The sequence below is a fragment of the Mya arenaria genome, chromosome 17 (assembly GCF_026914265.1).
Source record: "Mya arenaria isolate MELC-2E11 chromosome 17, ASM2691426v1".
Taxonomy (NCBI): domain Eukaryota; kingdom Metazoa; phylum Mollusca; class Bivalvia; order Myida; family Myidae; genus Mya; species Mya arenaria.
The window spans coordinates 47,763,766-47,785,025 of record NC_069138.1 but is presented as its reverse complement, the minus strand read 5'-3'; the positions used below and the strand labels follow the sequence as shown (position 1 = coordinate 47,785,025).

The window sequence follows — 21,260 nt, the reverse complement described above, 5'->3', positions numbered from 1 at the left end:
TCAAGTTCCTCGCACTGGGCATTGTTCCATTTTTTCACCCATAGTACGAAAGATTAGACTACGAGAGCAACTTCCAACCGATAATTTTGGCGTCTCGAGTCAGTCCAGAAATAAACAAGAGCGTCGTAGGGTGAAGGCAGTCGCTCGTCTTGTTTTCAGTCGCTAACGGGGCACAGCTCAACTATCGATTTACCCAGAGGTGTACTAGGTTTCGGGTTTTTTACTCTCGAGGCAACTTCGTGCATCGGGTCGATTACATTGAACATTTCTTAATGGTCCCAGTTTAATACTACATGATGACCACAAGGCTGTGACAATAGGTTTTAATGGAAACGGACTCAGACCGTGAATCGATCAAACTTTCGTCACACCGATACAATTAGAATAGTCCCTATTTTCGAGTAAAACTATGTATTACGATGTGCATATAGCCGATATTTATCAGAAACGAGTGCCACGCCGATGGACAAATTAATCCCCTCGTCTGCCATGCCTCGAAAGCGACGACACAAAAACACATACAGACCTAAAAACTTAATCTTAACTCGTTTGAACAAGGGACTATGTGAACACAAGCGTAACTAACGTTATTGATATTTAAAGTCGTTTATTCTTTCAAGTCAAACACAATATTATTACAAAATGACAGAATATGAAACAGCATACATATGCTAGCATGTTTAAAACCAATGATAATGGATTCATAAAATAAATTGACGGAGTGTGACAATATACTTGGTACTACTATAACAGAATTTGCATTTAATCTTTAAAAATGACAATCAATGGAAACATCTATAAATTAACTCGATATGTACAAAAATTTAGTTAACCAATTTCAGTTGAACTAGTTTGTTACATTTATAATTCTAAATTACAAAATTAACACCAAACACTGGATGCATTCATTTAAATTTAAAGTTCTTCGTTTCGTATCATGATTATGTGACATCAATTTAAATGACTATGATTTTCATCCAACAGTTAGGATAGTCCGATCTCCCCTGGATCATATTTAAGACTTAAAAAAATCCGAGACAAATAACATGATGACAGTCCCAGAGATCTATCACAATGTAGTTTTATGGGAATATTTACACAAGAGTTTAACACATGATATCTAAATGGTCTCAATGCCAATGATACGAGTTAGTTGCCCTCCAATGATTCCTGAACAGGACTTCTCAACGTCCCTCGACTGAAAAATCAAAGCAAAAATTGAATGAATATGTTGTGGCAATATTATATTTCAATATAATATATTCAAGGGAGAACTATCATTGTTTTCACATCGTTAGATGTAATCGTTTCTAAATTATATTAAAACCGGTCGAGTTTATAACCATGTTCATGTCAATCGTAAGCCCTGAATTTCACAATGCTGAGGCTCCTGTTGTTCTTTCATTACTGAAGATTAAAAAATATAAAGGCATTGCTGTACCCACGTGTATTGTCTTCAAAGTCACATTTGAATACCTTTAAATCTCGACTTAGCTATGACCAAAGTTAAAGCCTTTGAAATTCAACATCTAATCAAGGTTATGTCAATATCCCTACACAGACCAGCAAACACATTTCATGTCCGTAGACCGGTTATATCACTTACTGTAAGAGGAGATGTCGATTTCATCGGGCAGTTCCGAGATGTTGACCTCAAATCGCTCTTGTACATCATTCAGGACCTTGGCATCAGTCTCATCTGACACAAACGTGATCGCAAGACCCTTTGTTCCAAATCTGCCAGCTCTTGCAACCTGAAAAATCACTGAACACAGTAAGCTTTCTTGTTTTGTTTCATTTCTCATTTGAACTAGTGCATGTATAATTATTAAATAATTGAAGAAATCCTATTTTGAACCGATTCATTTAATTAACTTGATTCTACTTTTCTTAGTAAAACAAAACTTACTAGTCATTGCTTCAAACGATTGTTCTTGGAAAAGAACAATATAAGATTTATTTATCTTTCGTTCTCATCCGTTTCATAACATTTGTACTTGTATTTGATTTACATTGTATTTGACATGTATTGATGAATAAAATATGTTTAAACTAAACGATTGTCGCAAAATGAGATTACTAAATATTTGATTATCCTATATGGTGTACAGTTTAATAACTAGATGATGCGCTTTAATTTTGCTTTTAAATCTGTTATTACCAATAACTAACTACAAACTGGTTACTGGTTTAGTATGACTTCAAAGTCGACCAAATGTAAATCCAGGAATAGTTACCCTGTGAAGGTAGGTATCAGAGTCGTCTGGCATGTCATAATTAAAGACGATGTTGACCCGCTCAATGTCCATGCCACGCCCAAACAGGTTCGTGGCTACCAAGATTCGCTTCTGGAAATCCTTGAACTGCTGGTATCTCGACAATCTGCAATGTCCAACATAGCAGTAAAATTAACATTGAATATTCATTCAAACAGGTATTCTACGAGAAACTACAAAAATTCTTTAGGAATATTACAATTTGAACCAACAACAGCCAAACACCAAACTTCTATCTGTATGCCTTGTAGTTATAAGAACCTTTCCAGTCAAACACTTCAATAGGCATGACCCAAGTTGTTTGATGTTTTACTTGACATGATAAAACCTACAGCCACTGTTATCCTCTTTTTATAGTTATAAAGACAAACTCAAGTGAATGTTGTTGGTGATTTAGTACACAGCACCTATTCTAGATACAGAGTGTGGAGTCCAACACTGCTATATGCCACCATTTGACACCCAAGTATAAGTGAGACCCCATACCGGCAACACATAGGGCAATGCTTTATGGTCTGATGAGACAATCCTGTTCAGGGCTCTAACCTTATTGTTTTCAAATAGTTTATAAATGTTGTTGGTGATTTAGTACACAGCACCTATTCAAGATACCAAGTGTGGAGTCCAACACTGCTATATGCCACCATTTGACACCCAAGTATAAGTGAGACCCCATACTGGCAACACATAGGGCAATGCTTTATGGTCTGATAAGACAATCCCATTCAGGGCTCTTACCTTATTGTTTTAAAATAGTTGTATAAATGTTGTTGGTGATTTAGTACACAGCACCTATTCAAGATACAGAGTGTGGAGTCCAACACTGCTATATGCCACCATTTGACACCCAAGTATAAGTGAGACCCCATACTGGCAACACATAGGGCAATGCTTTATGGTCTGATGAGACAATGTTGTTCAGAGCTTACCTTTAATATTGTTTTCAAATAGTTTTATAAATGTTGTTGGTGATTTAGTACACAGCATCTATTCAAGATACGGAGTGTGGAGTCCAACACTGATATATGCCACCATTTGACACCTAGTATGAGTGAGACTCCATACCGGCAACACATAGGGCAATGCTTTATGGTCTGATTAGACAAGGTTGTTCAGAGCTTACCTTTAATATTGTTTTCAAATTGTTTGGTAACTAACACTTAATTCCAAAACATACAGTGGACATGGGATGTTGACGTCCGGTGGATTTCATGAATACAAACTGTATCCCAATATTGTTAGTGTACAGCATTCTTGTAATTAACTCCATTAACAAAACATGCTCATTATCACATTTTTTTATTGAATCATTGTCGCCTATCACAAGTACAGTGCCGTACCTTTCCTCCTGTGTCATGGCCCGATGGATGGCGATGGCAGGGAAGTTCTGTTCATGGAGAAGCTGGGCCAAGGCCATACACCGCTGCACACTCTTCACAAAGATTATCACCTGCAAAAACAACCATAGTTTATCAATAGGACTATGGATAGTTTAGTTTGTCTATGATTTAAAATAATTCATTGAAGACCTTGCAAATTATTGTCTTGCCACACTGAGGTATGCATCAGTAGCTTCTTTCTTTCAAAATATTTAACTAATTTTCTTTACCACAACCAAGTTGAAAACTATTTAAATAAATATGCAATTGTTAAATGTGCCTTCCGTCCCTTACGGCAATGAACTTGGTTCACACCAGACCATCATCGGATTAGGCTGATTTGAAATGTTGAAATTATAAAGGGGCCCAAGTATTAACCAGTGTTTCTTCCACTGCACTGAGTTGTAAATTTAACATGGCCTCACCTGGTTGAATTCCAGCACATCAAGCAGTTCAAACAGTTTCCTGTTCTTCTCGTTGTCCTTCAGCTTGACGTAATGTTGCTGGAGACCGTGCAGGGTAAGCTTAGAGTCGTCATCCACGAACACCTCCATGGGCTGTAAACAAAGCATAGCTCAACACACATTCCCCTACCCCCTTCACATCACAGGTGGACAACTGGAAATGTATTAACTTCACACATTTAAACTAAAAAATATTTGAAAGACTGATTTTTTAATCTACAACATTAATTTCAAATACTCGGTGTGCTATCTAACAAATGATAATGTCTTCCTTATACTAAAGGCTTTTACAAAAAAAAACATTACCATTCATTACAAAGAGCACAGAATTATAATTCTACCAGTACCAGTTATGCCCTTATATTTTACTTCATGAATCGACGATGCAGATATTATAAACAACAAAAAACGCTAGAAAACTGAACCCATATTCTAAACAAGAATTCAACACATCAAGTAAAGGTGACTGACTTTAAAAATAAAAAGAAACAGACAATTTTTATGTAGGTTCAGTTTCCTATCAACATATAACCAGGTCACCAAAACCGTGCAGTGGCAAAGTCCAACACACATCCGCCGAGATGGCAGGGACTGCTCACTGACCGAGAGAGACAACTGGCAACTTCCAACTCCACGCAAACTGCACCTCCATCCTTACAGCCGTTAAGTTATCCCGTGTAGGCAAGAACTCCGGACGATTTAATGGCCTTTCGCTTAACTGATGATTTTTCTGCTACACAAATTTTAATTCAGTCCTATGCGAACAGATATTGAAATGAACAGTTTGTAATATATTCCACTAACATCTTCCTGCTGGCATGACATTTTGATCCCCACTTTGAGAGTAGGGATACTATGCCACACCATTTCCCTCTTTGAATGCATTTCTTTTCCCCCAACCATTTAGCATTTTTAAATTTCCCATCCTGATTTCCCCTTACATACAACTATACCCCTGTGACACTATAATTTCCCATTTCCTATTTCCCACCCATTTAAGTAGGATCACACCCTCACCGACACTTTGAGAGTGTCTGCTTAATGTGATCTCAATTAAACAAAGCCTCTTTTAGAGTGGCTCATTTCTTCCAATTTCCTAAAAACTATCAGGCCCAAATTTTCATCAACCCAAATATTATGATGCTTTACATATGACCCATTTTAATTGTTCATGGCAAACTTAACTTTTCAATAACTAAAATTTACAAATTCTGGCCCATTAATTAGCATTTGCATTTCTAAAATTGATCCTTTGCCTTTCCAGAAACTTATATACCCTTAAATACTTGATCTGACATCGCATTGACAAACGCAGCAGTGTTGAGCACAGCTTATTGACCGGAATAAGCACAGCGACTAAACCAGGAGCATTGATCATTGAGAACGATCCCAAGTCGACATGGGAGACAATTAACCTCAGGCAGCAGCAGAAGTGCAACGGGAGTTGGCAAGGTAGGAAAATGAAGACACATGTATGGAAATTACATCTTGCATGAACTTCTTGCAGATTGGTCGGATGTCTTTACTGAGAGTGGCGCTGAACATCATGACCTGCTTCTCATGAGGCGTCATCCTGAAGATCTCTTGCACATCCTTGCGCATGTCTAAAAATATGGAATCTAATTAAATATTTATCAGTTTAGAACATCAATATTTTAACACAGACTAAAAGTTACTTAAATCTGTGCTAAAGAATAGGTTAAAACAAAAAGTTACTTAAATCTGTGCTAAAGAATAGGTTTAAACAAAAATCTTAAAAAAAGGGTTTAATGACAAAACAAAAATAATTCATATAATCAATATTAACCGAAAAGACAATCAATTAATCAAATGTAAAATTGGACCAAGATGGACCTCTTTAATTAACAACTTCATTTAAACAAAAGCAGTTGTTCAGGGTTATTTACAAGTACATCTCTGTATTGGTTGGACAGTTATGAATATTTATATTAGGTCAGTGCAGTGTCATGTCAATTAAGATATAAACATTCCTTACCCAGCTCACAGAGCATTTTATCGCATTCATCCAGGATGAAGTGCTTCACATTTTTCAGATTCAGCGCCTTAGATTTTATAAGGGCCAGAAGTCTGCCAGGGGTACCAACAACAATATGGGGGCAGTTCTTGCTAAGGACCTCTTCATCTTTCTTAACTGGCATACCGCCGAAGAAGACAGCAATCTTGACACTGCCCATGTACTTGCTGAACCTCTCATAGTCCTGACTGATCTGGAAGGCCAGCTCTCTGGTGTGGGCAAGCACCAATACAGACACCTGAAACACATAATTATACTTTAAACAAATAGATGTACAAAATGAAAATCATGACTTATACCAGAACACATCCAAGTAATATCTTTAAATTTCAAAATTTAATCGTCAATGTAGAAAGACCACAGAGAAAGATAATCCTGAAACTGCAATAATGAGACTGTGCTTACAATTAAACATGCGTAATTTAAACACATGTCAGACAGAAAAGAACAAACCTGTCCATCAACTGGCTCCAGCTGTTGCAGAGTGGCGAGAACAAACACGGCAGTTTTACCCATACCAGATTTGGCCTGACAAAGCACATCCATTGACAGAATGGCCTGTGGTATGCATTCGTGCTGAACTGAAATAAAAATCAATCAATCGTTTAATTGATAATGAAAGCCATGAAGGGCTTAGCCAAAGCATTGTATTTTTTTAAGTTATAACCATCATGCACCAAGCCCAGTCAATGTGAAAGTTCGTCGGACAGTCGGTCATGTCCAGTAATTTTCGGTGATGACCGGCTGAAATTTCTGTTTTTGTCGGACACAATGTCCCGACGAAAATATTTCCAGTGAAAAGAAATCAAAATCGGACATTTATTGTCCGGAAATTTTATAAGTCCTGACGAAAAAAAGCCACTTTTATTACAATGAGATTTGCATTTTACCTATTTTTAGCACTCTGACACATGTTTACGTTTGCGATAAAGCTAGCTCTGTTTAAATTACGCTCACATTGCGTTTAAATTACGCTTACAATACTGAATGCATTGCTTATAGCAGTTACAGTGACAAAGACTAATAGACTATTCTAATTATTTCATTTATTTCATTATTATTTATTTTTTAACCTGTCGCGACATTTTTTACCCAGTCAGTAGAAGTTGTCAGACCGGGTAAAAAATGTTGCGATAGGTTAAAAATGTTGCAATAGGTTAAAAATGTTGCGACAGGTAAAAAGTTGTTGCGACAGGTAAAAATTTCGTCCTTGTCTGTCGCAATGTCCTATGAGCTAGAAAAAGTTTTCGCATTGACTGCAAGCCTGCAACTAATGTCAAAAGGCTAATTGAAAATTAACCTTTTTTTTAGAAATGTTAAATCTATATAATTGAATACCTTCTGAAGGATGCTCAAATCCCCTGTCCACAATAGCTCTCAGCAATTCTGGCTTGAGTAGGAAATCTCTGAATCCTGAACTATGGATGGACACATACGTTCCCTTCACATCTTTCTTGACCACAGCATCACCAGCTGCATCCCCAGCCTGTTCAGTCTCCTCCTCGTCGTAGTCCAGAAGTTCATCAGCGTTCTCTGTATCGGCCATTGTGTTTGACTTTTTGGATACTGGAAATGGTAGGGATTGCACAACAAATTGAAAACGAAGTATTTTTTTCTGAATTTCAGAAATTTCATCACATGATAGCAGATCTTACGATTGAAAGATGATAGGGAATGTTTACGTAAGACCCATTTTGCTGTTGTACGTGAGTCAAGACATTAATGTTTTGCCAAGTTGATGGATGTTGTGAGACTTGAGACTTTTCTACAAAGATTATGACTAAGTAGCTAAGAATTTGATAAATTTCTGCGTCGAAACATTAATGAATGCTAGATGTACAAAATGTTTATATTTTCATTAAAATTTCTTCTTTAATTACAAAGATGATTAAGGATTTAAAGCTTACTTGAAAAGTAACAAGATGGAGGTAAGCGTCACCGGAAATGTTCTGCCGAATCGGAAATCTTATTGATTGGAAGATCGATTTCGCAAACAACCAATGGATGGTGGGTGCGGGGTGATACAGGAATCCAGTGGATTTCACGTGAAATCCACTCAAAACGTGAAATCCACTCAGAACTCAGTTATTTTAATTAATAATTTATTTTTTTTGTATACATATTAGAAAGTGCCTCATGAAGGGTTTATATTTCAAATTTTATTGAAATTGGTCAAAAAATAAAGAAGTTAGAGCAATTTTTCATTTTTTTCCAAAAATAGATCGGAAATCGAGGTGAAATCCAGATTCCGATAGGTGAAATCCACTCATAACTCATTGATTTTAATAAATAATTTTCTGTTTTTGTATAATTATTAGAAAGTGCCTCATAAAGGGTTTATATTTCAAATTTTATTGAAATTGGTCAAAAAATGAAGAAGTTAGAGCAATTTTTCATTTTTTTCCAAAAATAGATCGGAAATCGAGGTGAAATCCAGATTCCGATAAGTGAAATCCACTCATTACTCATTAATTTTAATAAATAATTTTCTGTTTTTGTATAATTATTAGAAAGTGCCTCATAAAGGGTTTATATTTCAAATTTTATTGAAATTGGTCAAAAAATGAAGAAGTTAGAGTAATTTTTCGAAAATAGATCGGAAATCGAGGTGAAATCCAGTTTTCGAGAAGTGAAATCCACTCCTTACTCAGTTTTATCAATTAGTAATTTTTATTTTTTGAATACATTTTGGAAAGTGCCTAATAAAGAGCTTACATTTCAAATTTTATTGAAATATATCAATAAATGAAGAAGTTAGAGCAATTTTTCGAAAATCGAAATGAAATCCACATTTTGACAAGTGAAATCCACTTTTTCAGACGTGAAATCCACTCATAACTCATTGATTTTTAACAAATTAATTTTTTTGTTGAACAAATAATTGATAAGGCTTTATCATGTGTTTATATTTCAAAAATTATTCAAATTGATCCAAAAATAAGAAAGTTGTAGACCTATTTTGAAAAAAAGATCGGAAATCGAAGTGAAATCCACATTTTGACAAGTGAAATCCACTTTTTCAGACGTGAAATCCACTCATAACTCATTTATTTTTAACAAATTAATTTTTGTGTTGAGCAAATAATTGAAAGGGCTTCATAATGGGTTTATATTTCAAATTTTATTCAAATTGATCCAAAAACAAGAAAGTTGAAGTTATATTGTGAGGGCGTTTTGTTGTGTATGTATAATTGTTTATTTTTTTTCATGATAAACACAATATCCATACACATCCAGGCCATACCACGTGGAGGCGCCCTCAATCATGGCCCTTTTTTACTTTCGAATTTTGAAAATCTTAAAAATTTAATAAATAATCCGAATATTGTTTTGTATTATTTGTTTATGCCAGACATTTATTTATGGTTATTTATACATGTACATTGGTTGATATACGTAATCATAAAAATAAATAAATAAAGAAACAAACAAATACAACAGAACAAAGTTACACCAAGTGAAATCATATGTCTAACTTGGTTTACAATAATGAGAGATAATGAAAAGGTATGTTCACAACATTACACAAAATAAACAATAGCAAAATATGAAAAAATATACACAGGTAAACTTTGAACATAGCCCCATGTGAACAATTTAAAATGATAATTCGTGAGGGTGTGCACTGCCACCCGTGCTGGGCTTCAATAGTGATTCTCGGCGTGTGCACACCCATCACCGGACACCCTAAGAGAAATATATGCACAAAATGAAAAATGTACAGATAAACTTTGAACATAGCCCCATGTGAACAATTTAAAATGTGATACTAGTAATTCGTGAGGGTGTGCACTGCCACCCGTGCTGGGCTTCAATAGTGATTCTCGGCGTGTGCACACCCAACACCGGACACCCTAAGAGAAATTTATACAGACAGGCTATTTTCAGGGTTTGGGCCGTTTTGTCTTTGGCAACGTTGTCGTCTTTACATTTACTTTGCGCTTCCTTGAACCTGGTTTTTTACCATTTGTTCGTGGTTCAACCACGGTCGATTGTCCGTCGCTGGAGGTAACCAAATTGGGGCGTTTAAGTCTGTGCTGTCGAAACCGCTTATAATGGTTTGACCGCTGGACCAATGTCATATTAAGCCATTCTTGTTTTGAGACCAAGAATTGGGAATGGCTGTCAGACAACCGGAACTCACCAGACCCAATGAGTGCAGCTCTGAGGTCTGACGACTGTCCTTTGACTAGGTCTTCGGCTAATTTAGCAAAGACAGTTAGGCCTTTTGCTTTCCATTCAACCGTTTGCTTGAGAACATGGTTCATGGATTCACAATTGTCGTTCGTCCAATTAGAACTAATGAGACCTTGTCGCGATGGGACATTGACCTTCTCTTTAATAAGGGGCTTTAATCTACTTTGGAAATATCTGAGAAATTTTTGAGAAATATCAGAGCACTTGTTCTCAATGTCTGTACATTTGGCCTCAAATGCAATGGTATCATCAGCTGATGAAATACCTTCATTGCCAAAGATCTGTTCCATTAGATCTTGTCTACACTTCCTATCAACAGCGTCGTCAGTTAGCTGATGTTTTGTGTTTTCCTAAAGATGCCTAGTGCACAAAACATGAGTAGCTTCAGGGAAATTTGACTGAATGGCTTTGACCATGGCTTTCTCATCGTCGGTGCCTATCACAAGCTGTGAAACCTTGACGTCAGACAACTTCAGTTTCAAATGATGAAAGAAGTGACTGTATGTTTCGTAGTCACTATTGTCATGAATGAACATGGGACCGACAAAGACAGGAGGTGCCTGAGTTCTATGGCGAACAACAGACATGTTCTTATAACAGGTGACTGTGACATGCATTTTACAGAGCATAAATGTTTTGTCCATCCCCAAAACAGTTTGACCAGTACAGCACATACTTTTTATGTCAGCTATTTGCTCATCAGTATACATAATGATACAAGGGGGTTTGCCGCTATTCCTTATCATTGAACGTACAAATGGATGACCTTCAGCAACCATATTGTCAAGCTGAACAATTTGATCTGCTATATTGGAAGACGGACCCTGACCTTCAGTTACTTTGACCTTTTGTCGTTGGGCTATTTTACGCACCGCTGCAATAGATGCTGGGCGTTCAAGTTCGTCATACTTTGTTTTAAGCACATTCATTATCGCCATGGGTTTGACCTTAGAAGACAAATCTTTTATCTCGTCTAATACATAGCCAGGGACTCGAACATATTCCTTAACATGTAATCCATCTCCGTATGGACCAATACCAGGAAAGCTTCCGACATATTCTACAAGGGCAATAGAGTCTGACGCATTATTTAACCATGAGACACGCTTTTTGTATTCTTTATTGACTTTGAGGGTTTTGTAGTAACGTTGAACCTCTATTATCTTATCAGACTCAGGCTGGGGGTCTAAAATTACAAATACTCTCTTGCCCTTGACCGTTTTCCTTTTCCCGTACTGACCATCTTTGTAAAAAATATTAGTCATTGTCCCCCCTTCCAAAATAAAGAATTGCTTTGGGGAACCACCAGAGGTTGAATTCCACACCCCACAGTCATCCGAAAAATCTTTGCGTAATTTTGTGTCCCTGTTTCTTGTGTTATCCACAACGAAATAAACATTTTCTTTCTTCCCCCTAGGTATGTTTTTCAACCCTGTTTTGTTATCTTTTAACAAAGAGACAGTCGTTTTGATATCATGAAACCCTTCTGGTAATGATCCACACAGATCGCCATCAATGTCAAATTGTTCAGCCGGCGAAAGACTAGCAGTACCATTAGAAACATCATCACACGACGTGTTTTGATGTTCTGTTGGTTCTGTTGGCCTGTCATCGACGTTTGTCACGCTATTTACATCAAGAGTATTCATGTCATGTGATTCTGTTAATACAGTTGAGCTCAATGGGGAATCATCCTGCTCTGCTGTCTCAACAACGTCACATACACTTATGTCCACAGTTTGTGTACAATCAGCATCATTCTCACCACATAACACACATCCTTCATTTTTCATAAGTTCATCATCATCATCATCATCATCAACAACACCACCATCACCAACAACATCACCAACACCACCATCATCATCACCATTTTCATCATCATTTACATCATTATCATCGTCATCATCATCATCATCATCATCATCACCAACAACATCACCATCACCACCATCATCATCACCATTTTCATTATCATTTACATCATTACCATCATCATCATCACCACCACCTTCAACATCACCATTTTCATCATCATTTATATCATTACCATCATCATCATCACCACCACCTCCAACATCACATTCATCATCATCAACATCAACAACAGCATCATCATCACCACCAACATCGTATGCATCATCACAAACACCATCATCAACAACACCATCAACATTTTTCAAATCACGTTCATCAACACTCTCATCCTGTAGCGTGACAAGTAATTTGATGGAAACAAGTGGTACAATATGATTGAATAGTGGTATCTTAGATAAACTGGGGGTTTTCATTGATGACCACATCAGCTCACATACCGCTTTTTTCTTTGCCGATACAGACCGACCTACCACATTTCCAGTCAATGCGTTTGTCATTTGCATATCCCGCAAAGGTGGGTAGAGAGACCTGATCGGCGATTTTAACACAGTACTGAGTGCCTGAATGTGGACAATCTCTGAAAACCCACCAATTTGAGATGACGTTGGTCCCAAGACTTAAGCTCAAGCTTGCCCATTTGACAACATGTACGATGGCACCACAACTTACAATTATCACAATAAATTGAGTCAAGTGCACATGCCTCAAGGCAGACACTACACGGAAAGGTTCCCATTTTATGAACAAATACAGCAGAAATATACAGAAACAATTAATTATCCTTTTAAATATCCAAATATAATAACACAAAATACACAGAAACAATTAATTATCCGTTTAAATATCAAATAATACGTATATCCAACACTACATGTTCATAGCATAAAAAATAAAAACATAGCAATGACAATTGCCATTTCTGATACATTTTATACTTACCATATCTTCTCAAATTCTTTTTCGGCATAAAATAATTACTGCCATTGTACTAAACTTCTTTAATATTACCGCCGAGTATGTTATGTCAACTTTCTCGGATATTTGATGTATCACCTTAACCGCTAAGTGCGAAAGGCGCGAAAGTAACGGCACGTGAGAGTCGTGATCCTCGTCTTTGACAGATATAGATCAAAGACAAGAGTAATTATTAAACGATATTATAGAACTAATATATTGGGTAGTGGTTACTTACAGAAAAAAACAAGCCAAAATATTGCATCTCAACTGATTCAGATATTAGATCTAATGTTATATAAGATATCACGACTAAAACGGATTAAATGATACTAATGTAAGTAAATAAAACAAAAAAACAACATTAAAATATAATCATCGGACACAAACTACTACTGTATAAATATTAAGATACTTGAAAGAATTTATTTCTTTACACTTAGTAGATTTCTTTACCAAATATTGGATTTCACTTGTCAAAATGTGGATTTCACTTAGCTTTCAGATCTATTTTCAACATATTTATCTAACTTTTTCATTTTTGGGCCAATTCCATTTAAATTTTAAATATAAACCGATGATAATGCCTTTTCAATTATTTGTTCAACAAAAAAAATAATTTGTTAAAAATAAATGAGTTATGAGTGGATTTCACGTCTGAAAAAGTGGATTTCACTTGTCAAAATGTGGATTTCACTTCGATTTCCGATCTTTTTTTCAAAATAGGTCTACAACTTTCTTATTTTTGGATCAATTTGAATAATTTTTGAAATATAAACACATGATAAAGCCTTATCAATTATTTGTTCAACAAAAAAATTAATTTGTTAAAAATCAATGAGTTATGAGTGGATTTCACGTCTGAAAAAGTGGATTTCACGTCTGAAAAAGTGGATTTCACGTCTGAAAAAGTGGATTTCACTTGTCAAAATGTGGATTTCATTTCGATTTCCGAAAAATTGCTCTAACTTCTTCATTTATTGATATATTTCAATAAAATTTGAAATGTAAGCTCTTCATTAGGCACTTTCCAAAATGTATACAAAAAATAAAAATTACTAATTAATAAAACTGAGTTAGGAGTGGATTTCACTTCTCGAAAACTGGATTTCACCTCGATTTCCGATCTATTTTCGAAAAATTACTCTAACTTCTTCATTTTTTGACCAATTTCAATAAAATTTGAAATATAAACCCTTTATGAGGCACTTTCTAATAATTATACAAAAACAGAAAATTATTTATTAAAATTAATGAGTTATGAGTGGATTTCACCTATCGGAATCTGGATTTCACCTCGATTTCCGATCTATTTTTGGAAAAAAATGAAAAATTGCTCTAACTTCTTTATTTTTTGACCAATTTCAATAAAATTTGAAATATAAACCCTTCATGAGGCACTTTCTAATATGTATACAAAAAAAAATAAATTATTAATTAAAATAACTGAGTTCTGAGTGGATTTCACGTTTTCTGTATCACCTCGCACCGATGGATGGTGAGCTTTCTTATACCGGTCACATGATAACAAAATGGCAGAAGGACAAGGACAAGATAGTGATGACAATTCGGACAATTTTAACGACCAAAGTCAAGATTTTCTGTTAAATTTAAATAACGGTCAAGTTAATCTGGAGACAATTGTTCATGCATATACCAACGGTAGATACATCTAACATAATTAAATTTTCTGGGTGTAATTATGTGTAATCACTTATAAGATAAAGGAAAACAAGTCTGACAGATTAATAGAAATATTATTCAAGATTTAGGCATACAGGATCACAAAACATTTAGCAAGCAAACAGTAAATATCACACAAATTGATATCAAGCAACATTGATAAACATAACTGAAGCAAGCAAAACTAAATGTGAAACAAAAATAATATCATGCGACAAACATATTACATACAAACTTAAACATGCTAAGTCACATAAATCGCGCAAACACAATCTAAATCAAACATGTAATGATTTTATAATATTAATCATAACACAATTGATGTATAAATCACATAGTAAAAAAATAAAATAAAATTCAAACCTGCATTTATGAAGAAAAAAGAAAAAAGGGATGGGAGGGAGGGAAAATTTTATAATTCTTCTCAAATTAACGATGTGATCCACCTTTAAACCAAATACAGAATGAAGATATGTAAAGAAAAAACCATGAAGAAAATTTGAGTTCGCGCGAAAAATAAAAACAACAATATTAACCAATCAAAACTTGTTACTCTACAAAGAAAGTAGTTCAAAAATAAAAATAAAGAAAAACTAGACAAATCGGCAAAGAAAAAATGGTAAAGCTCATCCAAATAATTAAGATATTTTAGAGCCCAAATAAGCTAATTCATGTAGCTTGTCTCGGAAGAGAACACAGGACTGTACTGTAGAAGTAGTCATTGGACGGTCCCAGTGGACATGGATAGTTTTTATGCTCCCCAAAGGGAGAACATAGAGTTGCCGCTTTGTCCTTCTGTCACGCTCTTGTCCAGAGAATAACTTCAAAACTATTGATGTGATTGAAATAAAACTTGGAATATATATAAATGGCATTGAGAGGCTTAGAGACTTAGTGCAGTCCACAAGAACCATTTATAATTCTATAATGCATATTTATTAAATTATCAACCCTTCACTATTTTTTCATAATTGGTGCTTGTCCGGGCCATAACTTCAAAACAGCTGATGTGATTGAAATAAAACTTGGTATATAGAAAGATGGCATTGAGAGGAAGTGCAGTGCACAAGGTCCGTAATCCTGTCATGCATATATATTAAGTTATCTGTCCCCTTAACTATTTTTTTTTATTTTGCTTGATCATCAATTTACTGCTAAATTAGCTTTACCTTAAAGGGACTACACACCAGATTGGCACCAAAAAAAGTGTTTTCTGTAACGAACCTCAGGACAATTACTTAATAATGTTTTATTCTTTGATATCATATTTGTAAAAAAATATCAAAATGTAAAAAAAAAATCGAGTCAGAGACCAGGGGTTCCAACAGGTGTCGCCAAAATTGCAGTTCAGTGTTGTATCCACTGTAGCACCAGTGTTGTATCCACTGTGCTACATGGCTAATAGTTGTACCTAACTAAGTAATATCATGTGATAACATTGACTAGCCAATCATGCATAAGACTGAATTCTACTAGGTATACATACCTAGTAATCTTTTTTGATGGAAAAATATGAAAAAACTGCGAAAAATAATTAAATTGTAAACTATGTGGTACTTCATTTAGTTAGTTTCGATGCATTGTACTCATCAATACCAGGTTTAGGTCAATTTTCAACAATTTTCTTTTCTTTTTTTCGCTATTTCATCATATACGATAAGGAGACTACATCGTACGGAACAGTTGGTACGGAAGATATCCAACCTCAAGTGAGAGTTAGTGCCCCTTGAATTAAATATGCCATTTGTAACGAATCATTGTACAAGCCAGCAGCTAAATTAAACGGGGCTTCAAACATTAAATCATAGACGTTGTTCATAAATAAGAACTTGTTCTATTTGTAGTATTTAATCATCACAATGAACAACGTCTGAAATACAAAATACAGAAAATCAGTCAACACATTGAAAGCCTTGAATTGTTTACATTGCAGAATTGACTAGATCGGATATTGCATAGTATACACATAATATATCAATATCTAAAGATGTAGCAAGAAGTACAATTCTAGGCCCTTACATATACCTATGATTTAATGTTTGAAGCCCCGTTTAATTTAGCTGCTGGCTTGTACAATGATTCGTTACAAATGGCATATTTAATTCAAGGGGCACTAACTCTCACTTGAGGTTGGATATCTTCCGTACCAACTGTTCCGTACGATGTAGTCTCATTATCGTATACATCATACGGTGTATAGCCCCTTTAACATTTGATCCATCTGACTTACAGAGTATGAGAACCTGGACACAACCCTCAATGAAATTGACAGCTGGATGGACAAGTTGGAGGCACAAAATGACAGCCTCAGTTCCCAACTGGATGAACTTCTTGCTTCCAGCAAACAAGTGAGTATAGTACTGTAGTGATTGTTAAAAACCTGAAATAAAATAAAATTGTTAGAGATGTACCCTATGTGTCAATGAAGCTATGCTTGGCAGAATTACCACTAATTACCACTTAACCTTTTCCATGATAAATAACTGTCATTTGTTCATAATTTTTTTTATTAAGATCACTCATCTGAACTCATTTTTCAGGAACAAAGGTCTTGTGTCACTAACATTACATTTGTGTGGGAGTCCCTTAAATCTCAAAATTATATAATAATATGTCAGCTAAATATCTGATATTTTTGTGTGTTTTTTCGATCTGCCAGGCAATTATATGTTCTAAGTTTTATACATGTTCATGAAATACAGTAAAAATTCTGTTTATAAATGTAAACATTTATCTTGAAACTATAATTTGGAAAAAAATCTAATAAAATAATCAACTAAATAGCAAAACCTTACATTTTGTAAATTGTAATAAATATATTTCATTCAAAAGGCAAGGAGAGAAATTCATGAAGAATTGAGTGTTTCTCAGGCAGCAGCAAGATTGGATATAGACCCACAAGAAACAACCTATGAGCAAGCAGATGCTTCAGTGGAATCTGATAAAGTGGATGGAGTAGAAGTGCCATGTGCTAAAGACAATGTAAAAGTAAACAGCGTCACCAACTCAGGGGCTGGTGATAAAGGATCAGAAATTACTACAACTACTGATGATTGTGTTCAAGATGCACAATGTGATTCTGACGCTAAGTCAAATTGAGAAAAAAAAGTACTTGTAGTTAGATTGTGTTCAGTAATAATGTTCAGTAATAATTGTTCTGTATTCAAGATGACAGTGGCAACAAATTCAGAGTGGGACCAATGCATATAACTGGGCCGGTAAACTGATTGTACAAAGGCAGTTTTGCAAGAAATGCTGACTATTGCCAGAGATCGGAAGAGCTGATGAAGCCCAATGCTGACTATTGCCAGAGATTGGAAGAGCTGATGAAGCCCAATCAGATAGTTTTTCTATTTTTGTCAATATCCATTAACCTTCAGCCAATTAGTATTGTACGTAGATATATAATAACCAGGCATTCTGGTTTATTTTGATATTAAAATTAATGTGTTTCTGTTATATATACTGTTTAGTGCATTCTGCTGGTTGAGACTTAACATTAAAGGTCAGAGCAGTGTTTAAACATTATTATTATTTAATTTTCTTAGAACAAACAAAACATTCTCCTATCCTGGAAATTTAGAGTGCCAAAGTCTAAAAGATTAATTAAGATTTTTTTTTAATTCTTGTTTTATTGACAGTGTGAAAGTTCAGCCTAAGTAATTATGTCAATATTCAAGCTGATTTTCAAGACCGAGTATATTTTCTAATTATATGTATTACTTTTATTTTGTAATATTCTCATATTTATCTGATTAGAACTTTATCTAATATTGTCTCAAAATTTACACAAAATATTCATGGCTGTATGTTGAAATTTGTAGAAGTTCTAATTAAATTACAAATAGTAATTAATTTGTATCTATCCAGTAGTCATTACAATTATTATTTTGTTGCCATTTTTACAAAATGTACACTGGTATTTAACCCAGAGAAATTATTGTCTTTCGCTTATATCAGGAAATTAAAGTAGAAGAAAACATATGCATGCTGTTGTTTTTGCTCCAGCTTATTCTTTGGAAGAATACTGAACAAGGCCTACTGGTTTTGGATCGGACAAAATAACATTTTTGTAGGCAACTAACAAGGCAGTCAGAATGACAACCATATTTCTCCGACACAAAAGGGTTGGATCCAAGAATCAAAATTATCCTTTAAATGTGTAAAAAATATTGAATGGTCAAGAAATGGGAGACTGAAACCCAGGTTCTAATATTGTGATGTCAAGCTAGAGTAGAAGCAATTCCAAATAGTATAGATACGGTTTTGTACAATATCTTGATTAGTAATTAGTAATGTGTGATTCAAGTTTCATTGATAAGGTGTAAGGCATTAGAGAAGTCAACAATGCAAAATGCAAGGCACAAACCCTGGCTTTGTGCCAGGTTGGCTCCAACAGGGATTTAACAAGAGCAAATTCTAAGTGTGTTAGCGTGCTATCATGCGTTCATACAGCGTGAACCCACACAAAATGTGATCATTACTTTAAACTACGTTTAAAATAATTATTCATTACAAGTTCTTCTAAATCTGAGTATTCATTGCTAACATGTATGAAAGCTTTCAACAATATATGTGTATAAAAGATTAGCTGATAAATGTTAATTTATTTACCCATGGTATACATCTGCGCTAATTCAATCAGAGCGCAATATTGAAACTACCGGTAGATTGCTTTTTTGAAAAAGCGCTAGTCTCCCCTATTGTGTGGTCGTAGCTGAGAAAAAATAAATGATGGACATGAAATTTGTAATTTTGGACTGGAGACAAACCAACAGTGAAATTTGGTTTATTCACCCATATTAAATAGTGAGCATCTATTGCATCAGATCAGTGATCTATGAATATTAAGACTTAATGTGACAGATGGATGTAAGAAGTACCATTTTGTTTAATTTAATCTGGAGTATGCAATCATCACTGATGGTTTTGTGGAAAGCTGACGACTGCATATGTGATGTCATGGAAGCTGTAATGTATTGGAATTACACCAGATTCTTTGCAGTTCACATTTTAAATATATTATATGATCTAGAAGGGTCCTCTGCAGTTGTAGGCTGTTGGATGATCTGTGAGTAATTGCACAAGCATGTGTTCAAGTCAGAATTAGATGTTTTATGGAGGTCAATATTAAAATCACCAACAATAATAGCTCTTTCACTGTGAGTCTTATGTAGGAGTTTGGCAAGCTGATTTGCGAAGTGTTGTAGTGGACGTTTTGCTGCCCATGCAAGCATTAAAGGAAACTGATGTGTTGTAATCTGGAAGGGTTTCCTCTGAATTACTTTAGTTTGAGGCACTATAACAGTTGATGAGCTACGTGCATGTTGTGGAAGTTTTAGACACTTCCGTGAATTAAGTCCAACTCTTTCTTTTTGAAAAGACACAAATTGCCTCAGGTAGTCCTAGAGGTGTATTTTGCGTGATAGCAGATGTTATAGTCCCCATTGCACCATAAGTAAGTCCATCAGCTACATCAATATTCATCGTAAGCATAACTCTAGCCCCACAAGAAATAGTCAGGCTTGCAGCTTAACAAATAAAATGATGATGGATGAAAGGGATGTGAAATTTGACATGTGGACAAATTTTGAAACTAGTGAATGTACAGATATTGTGATGCCCGGCACCACCACTAGGAGGCAAACCATGGAAGGAATAAAGTTGGAAAACTGTAACAATTGGTTATTCCTTCCTATTTCAAACCATGTACCAACAATATGTTATATTAAAAGCAGTATCAAAGTGTGCTTATATTCAAACTGGTACTTGGTCTGGTACCAAATGTGAAGTCATTAATGAGTATTACAGATTTTGCGCCCAACTTTAACAAGTCAATAGTTTGAATGGTGCCATATACTTTAGTTTATATACATGTTTAAATTATATATATAAAATTATATACTTTATGAGGAAGAGAAGAAAGTGTTGATTAATCATGGAAAATGTAAACAAAGTTTGTATTGTATGAAGTTCCTGGGCTCAAGCGTTATTCAAATATTGATCGGAAACCATTTTTCAGCTCAAGGTCATCGTGACCTTGACCTTTGACCTGCTGATCACAAAATCAATAGGGGTCATTTACATGACCAACTTGCATACGGTATGCAAGTTGGTCATGTAAATGACCCCTATTGATTTTGTATGATACCAAGTATGAAATTCCTGGGTGCAAGCGTTCTTTAGTAACAGTTTCTTCACATTTCGTGGTGACCTTGACCTTTGACCTACTGATCTCAAAATCAATAGGGGTCATCTACTAGTCATGACCAACTAGCATACCAAGTATGAAGTTCCTGGGTGCAAGCGTTCTTTATTTATTGAGTGGAAGCAAATTTTGACGTACAAAATGACGGACTGACTGACTGACTGAAGGACTGATCACAAAATCAAT

General features: G+C 35.1%; 2 protein-coding genes across 2 annotated transcripts; one reads left to right on the top strand and one right to left on the bottom strand.

The window, feature by feature from the left end:
- Window positions 1-587: 587 nt before the first annotated feature.
- LOC128224075 (spliceosome RNA helicase DDX39B) lies at window positions 588-8,119 on the bottom strand. The gene is made up of 10 exons (XM_052933720.1): window positions 8,062-8,119; window positions 7,493-7,720; window positions 6,608-6,735; window positions 6,116-6,392; window positions 5,605-5,723; window positions 4,081-4,212; window positions 3,617-3,726; window positions 2,238-2,382; window positions 1,607-1,754; window positions 588-1,198 (listed from the first exon to the last, which is right to left on the bottom strand). Exons 2-10 carry the CDS (start codon window positions 7,698-7,700, stop codon window positions 1,185-1,187), a joined length of 1,281 nt encoding a protein of 426 aa, XP_052789680.1. The 5' UTR covers window positions 7,701-7,720; window positions 8,062-8,119; the 3' UTR covers window positions 588-1,184.
- Window positions 8,120-14,696: 6,577 nt separating this feature from the next.
- Window positions 14,697-18,848, top strand: LOC128224470 (uncharacterized). Its single transcript, XM_052934313.1, has 3 exons — window positions 14,697-14,845; window positions 17,099-17,214; window positions 17,699-18,848. The coding sequence occupies exons 1-3, from the start codon at window positions 14,716-14,718 to the stop codon at window positions 17,963-17,965; spliced, it is 513 nt and encodes a 170-aa protein (XP_052790273.1). The 5' UTR covers window positions 14,697-14,715; the 3' UTR covers window positions 17,966-18,848.
- The last annotated feature ends 2,412 nt before the right edge of the window (window positions 18,849-21,260 follow it).